The following is a 6,113-nucleotide window of genomic DNA, read 5'->3' on the forward strand; positions in this document are numbered from 1 at the left end:
ATCAATACATGTCTTATTAATAACGTGTTATCATCATGAAAAACCAAAAACACTATGAAATTATAAGGTTTAGCTAAACCAGTGTTTCACTAATCAACAATCTCAACGAACTTATTACAAAATTTTCGTGCATTGAAATTAATTTATATATATCATATTTTACATATATTATTCAAAATAAATTAGTTTGAGATTTAGTTATCAATTTTATAGATTTTTATAAGACTGGCGGTAGAAATAACTTTAGACAGATTATTAAAATGATTTATAAACATATTCTATCTTGAATTTTATTGTATATAGTTAGGTGTTGAAATATTGTTTATGTTTATAGGCATTAATATTTATATAGGATTAAATTAAGATAAATGTTCAATCTCTAATGTATTGACCGGATGTGAACTAGATTCAATTTAACATCATTGATTAGAATTTGAAATTGATTTATATGACTAAGTTTATTGTAGAAATTTATTTTTGTCCTAAATATAGGTATTGTTCGTTGGAAGACATTCCAGTAGATTATAGGGTGTTCTTCGGTGGGGCCAAGTGTTTGTTAACTTCAAATAAATGAAATTAGTTGAGAAAATTTAGATGTTTTTGACGAAAGAAACGTGTATCTTCTATAGCCATACATTATGATTGCCAAGTGACACTAGCACGACCAAATGATCTTCACTTCAAAATAATTGTAATTTTGACTACTTAAAAAAAAGTTTTAATATAATTGCTTGTTTACACTTTTTTTTTTAATGTAGTATTAGTTTTTTTTCTTGATATAAACAAATTGTTTTTCTTTCTTATCAAAAGTAATGTGTGTATGAAAAATGTGATATTAATAAAATTATTTTTGAAAAAAATAAAACATTTAAGAAATGTGTATAAACTTTATTTTACAGTTAGTACATTAAAATTAATAGTAAAAAAACAGATATCTCGTATCTCTAAATATTTTAAAATAAAAATTTAAGTTTATGATAAAATTGAGTAGATTTAAGTAAGTATTTATTACATTTGTTTATGTAATGAATTTTTTATATTTTTTAAATTGGGTCAGTGTCATTTAATTTTTTTAATGGTGAGATTCGTCCTTTTACTTGTGTTTTTACATGTTAAAGAAAAATGTTTTTCAACACTTTTATAATAAGAGTAATAAAAATGATTTATTATTTTACATTAATCACAATATTACTTTTATATTGATTAAAATAATAAAAACTAGTAAAAAAAATACAAAGTTTTTGAAAAGGAAATTAGTGAAGTTGATAATTATGGAAGTAGCTACGAAACACTAAATCATACCCGTGATGTAAGGTAAAAAATTAAATTGACTATCTCCTTAAAGCGCGAAGCTATTATTGAGAAAAAAAAAATATTTAGAAGGAATGAGAATAAGCAAATTTATATTTTAAAACTAAACTTTTTGTAATTAAAGATCTCCTCAAAAATGGGTTGGAAAAGTGATAATAAATTTTCATTAGTTTTGCTAACCGTATTAATTTTGTTATTTACTATATGCGAGACATCCTATCCTGAAAAATGGGTTGGAAAAGTGATAATAAATTTTAAGTTTAAATCTCTTTTTGGTCCCTAAGTTATAAGTGGATATTCAATTTAGTCCCTGTTTTTAAAAATGTAAACCTTTGATTCCTAAGTTATAAAAAATGTATCAAATGAGTCATTTTTTTGATGTTCATGGTCAAAGTACAAAGAGTAATCTAAAGTGTTGTTATTATTAGTAAACAAATAAAAGCAATCTAAAGATGTAACAGTTGTTAAGAAACAACCAAAAACAATATTTCAAGTCAAAAAATGACTAATTTAATACATTTTTTATAACTTAGGAATTAAAGGTTTACATTTTAAAAACGAAACTTAGGGATAAAAAGATGTTTAAACCTAAATTTGAGTTAGTTTTGCTAGCAGTATTGATTTTGTTATTTACTATATGTGAGATAGACTACATTTATTAAAAAGTAAGCTCAAAATTTTTTATATTTTTCACGTAGACGTTAAGTATATATAAATTGTAAGATATATATATATATATATATATATATATATATATATATTATTAAATCTTACATAGTTCAACATTTGTCTATTGGATATTTTTTAAAAACGTATCTTTAAATTAAAAATTTATTTTACATAGATATTATTAATAAAGTTTATGTAAAGATAAAATTATTTGATATTTTATTTATATAGACCAATGTGAATGCAATGTAATAGAGAGAGAAAGTAAACAAATATGTTCATATATAGAAAGAAAAGTAAAATTATTTATGAAATAAAGTGTAGTCACTTTTATGTTACTAAAAATTAATTTGTGGAAGACTCGTGAACTACGTGCTCATGTATGGTTCATTGTCATAAAACGATAGCGACCACATATAATTAATATAGTTTTTGGTTCATAATGTAGACAAATTCAATGCATTTATTTATATAGATTATGTTTCAGGATGCAGAATCCAAGTTAATGTCTAATGTTTAGAAAATAGTTTAAGAGATTTTAAAGTTATTTTTTTATCCAAGTCTCTTTCTAGATGTTTGTTCATGTTCGGAAAGCACATGTAGAAGATATTTAGATATTAAAGTTAATAAATATAATTACTTATTTTTTTTATCTAAATTTATAATTATAGATTTCATAATGAATTTTTGATTAATAATAACCTAAGATTAGAATCTATCTTAGTGAAATTTGATGTTTATTAGATATATTATTCCATCCGCTATTGGACATTTTCTAAAGATTTGATGTTTGTTGGACATATTGTTCCATCTACTATTGAGTTGTTATCAAATCATCAATTAATGTCTAGTCTCACGTTCAATATGTATATATTTCTCGGTGTAAGGGGTGTGTTGGAAATTCCATATCGACTAAAGATAAAACTAATTTAGAATATATATATATATATATATATATATAGGTACAAGCTTCACTTTACAAGTTGATTTTGTAGGATTGAATTAGACTTAAAGTATATTTCTCAATAAATTTAAAGATTAACAACAATAATTCTTTTCTAAGTGAACAATTTTTATTTTTTGCATTTTTGTTGATATAGACAAATATAATGACACTTCTTTTAATAATTATTTTTTAAGTTATTCAGTATTAAAATTAATTGTTCTCACAATTGAGTTAAATGTTGAGACTTAATAATAATTGTTCATACATTTAGCATATAATGTAATAACCAAAACAACTTTCATAAAAGTTTTTAAAATATATAGAGAATTGTTAAATATTTAAATGTTTGCAAATGGGACAAATATATAATAAACAGGGAAATGTTTATATGTAATTTTAAAAATAAAAATCATCTTAAATATTTGGTTGTTTAACTTTTGCGTGGTCTATCCTTTTCTTTCTCAGCCAAACTTTATACTTTCTAAGAGACTAAATATTACTCACTTTCTTCTTGTCGTAATGACAAGTTCACATCGCTTGAAGATAATAACTTTGTTTAGAATATAAAATACATATCTATTGACTCCGTTAGATTTGCGTGGTAATAATTTGGATATAATTAAGGACAATGATATTTTGACAACATTTTTTGACAACATTTTTTATAACGAAATACGTGTTACCATTTTATTGGTCTATTTAAATTTATATTTAAAAAATATTTAAAATAGATCAATCACACATCGCCACGAATGCGTTGTGAAAAAATTGTTAAAAAAGTATTGTACAAATGCGTTGTGAAAAAATTGTTAAAAAAGTGTTGTTAAAAGAAGTTTTCAATATATAATTAAAGGATAAAGAGGAGGTGCCAAATATTAGATGGCGTGTAGGATAATACATCTCATAATTCTCACGTAATAACTTGGCAACACAGAAGAAAGTTGTAAAAAGGTAAAAAAAAAAAAAAAAACAAAACAGCCATGGGCATGTAGGAAACTAAAAGCTGGACGTACTATGTGGGACTTTGCGGTCCCTCATTTGGCCTCCGCCAAATCGTGGTGGATATGGTTGAGAAGCACCGGAATCACCACATCCGGGGCGCTCAGCTGCGGCAAGTGACCCTCCGTTGGCATGACCTCCACGATGGTCTTTCCGCCGAGATTCAGCTGCAGATATTCGGCCACCACAACGGGCGCCGCCAAATCCTTGGTGCTCTGAATGATGTGGCAGGGCACCGTGACGAGGCCCAGGATTGGCCTCATGTCGAACTCGAATATGGTCTGCGCCAAACTCAGGGCTATGTCGGGTCGCATGTTGAATAGGGTTCGGCTGAACTCTTGCACAGCCACCGAGTCCATGTCGCCGCCTATCACCAGAGGAGCGAACCCTGAACACCACGCTTTGTAATTCGATCGGATACCATCGTAGAGCTGATTCAGATCTTCTGGCTGAAACCCTCCAAAGTATTCCGAATCATTCAGAAACCTTTGCACGGGAAAAAAACATTCAGGTGAAATTACAATTTACAGTTAAAATCAAAGTATGAGTTTTTATATATGTAAACCTGAAATGGAAATCAAATCCTCACCCCATAATATGCATAATTATGAGTTTTTTGTTTAACACAAGCTGCCTCTCTGCTTACTTTTTATTTCGAGAAATTCTGTAACATCTTTAGAAATTTAAAGATTTCAGTATTGTGCTTGAAAATGTTTATGTTTCCCAAAGATATCATTACAAAATTATTAGATTTTGGTATTACTATAATTTAAACGTTTATCCTTTTTCGGCTACTATACATATATATCATTTTTTTTGTATAATTTTTTAATACAGGACAAAAAGAGATAAAGATAACTACAGTAATTGAGTAATTTGTTATTGTATGAATTTTAGCATGAAGATTGGTGTAATAGGACCTTGGAGAGGCAGAGACGAGGATGAACTTAGTGAAGAGATGAGGGTGGGAGATGGAAGCGAGGAGGCCCACCATAGCGGAAAGAGAGTGACCGACAAAGATGCAAGATTTCACCTGAAGCTCTTCCAAAATTGCCAGTAAATCATACACAAACCCATCAATTGTGTAATATCGGTCAAAGTCGAAGTATTCTGGATTTGTGGTACCAGCTCCCATGTTGTCGTATAGAATCACGCGGTAATCATCAACTAGGTGTGGTACGAGGTGCTTCCACACAGATTGGTCTGTGCCAAAGCCATGAGCCAGAACCACGATTTCATTCCCCCTCCCAACTATTCTCACGTTATGAGCCTCTTCCACGATACCCATTGGTGTTCCTTTCTTTTGTTTTGGTTTTGGGGGTTTGCTCACTAAGTATTCCCTTCATATCCATGGTTGGGTTATTCAAGACAGTGGGGTCGATTTTATGGTGGTCGACGTTGTACAGATCATGCTAAAACCCAACTTGCTTATACTTCTATGTGGTCTACATTCCTTCTACATAATTGTATATATTTAACTTTTAAATCAGTCTCATGATTTAGTTAAACTAGTATAATTGTCGGTTAAATCTTCTTTGACCTATTATGTTAACATTAAAATATTCGAATATTACATAATCATTTAACATTAATACGAAAAAAAATTTGACATCGGTTATTTTTCAGAATGTGTTCCAGTTCAACATTGAAACATATTCAACTGAAATAAAATAGAATAGATTTTTTATTTCGATTATTAACCAAAGTGTAAAACTTCTATCTCATACTAAATTTCGTTTCATACAAAGCCTAATTTTTTATTATTATTATGAGTTTCTTCTCTGTTTGTTCATTCATCATCTTTCTCCTTCTATTAAAAATCTAGTTTATGTTGTAAAAATTCATATTTTTCATTATTTAATGAGTAGTAAAAAATAATAACTCAAGAAATCATAAATTTTGTTAAAATATGTTTTAGTCCGTGATGATTTTGATCCTATGATAAAAAATAAACTTAAAATTTAATTCAATTTTAAAAAAATATATAGTGGAGATTTACATCTCCCTCTCCCTAATATTGTCTTTGAAGATTTGTAACATGAACTACTAAAAATAATTCTTTCGTCTTCTCTATTTTCTGTATAAATCTTAAGAAATAGTCTGATGTTTTTGTAACAGTTCTCTAAAATGATATATAGTACGTCCTATCTCCTTTAGAATGTTCAGTTTCCATGAGGAAATATGCTGT

The 6,113-nt window shown here is 27.9% G+C and overlaps 1 protein-coding gene across 1 annotated transcript; it reads right to left on the reverse strand.

Annotated features, from left to right (window-relative positions):
- Positions 1 to 3,770: 3,770 nt before the first annotated feature.
- Positions 3,771 to 5,401, reverse strand: LOC106766929 (probable esterase KAI2). Its single transcript, XM_014651720.2, has 2 exons — positions 4,846 to 5,401; positions 3,771 to 4,411 (listed from the first exon to the last, which is right to left on the reverse strand). Exons 1-2 carry the CDS (start codon positions 5,211 to 5,213, stop codon positions 3,961 to 3,963), a joined length of 819 nt encoding a protein of 272 aa, XP_014507206.1. The 5' UTR covers positions 5,214 to 5,401; the 3' UTR covers positions 3,771 to 3,960.
- Between the last annotated feature and the right edge of the window lie 712 nt (positions 5,402 to 6,113).

This window comes from Vigna radiata, chromosome 7, assembly GCF_000741045.1.
Source record: "Vigna radiata var. radiata cultivar VC1973A chromosome 7, Vradiata_ver6, whole genome shotgun sequence".
Lineage (NCBI taxonomy): Eukaryota > Viridiplantae > Streptophyta > Magnoliopsida > Fabales > Fabaceae > Vigna > Vigna radiata.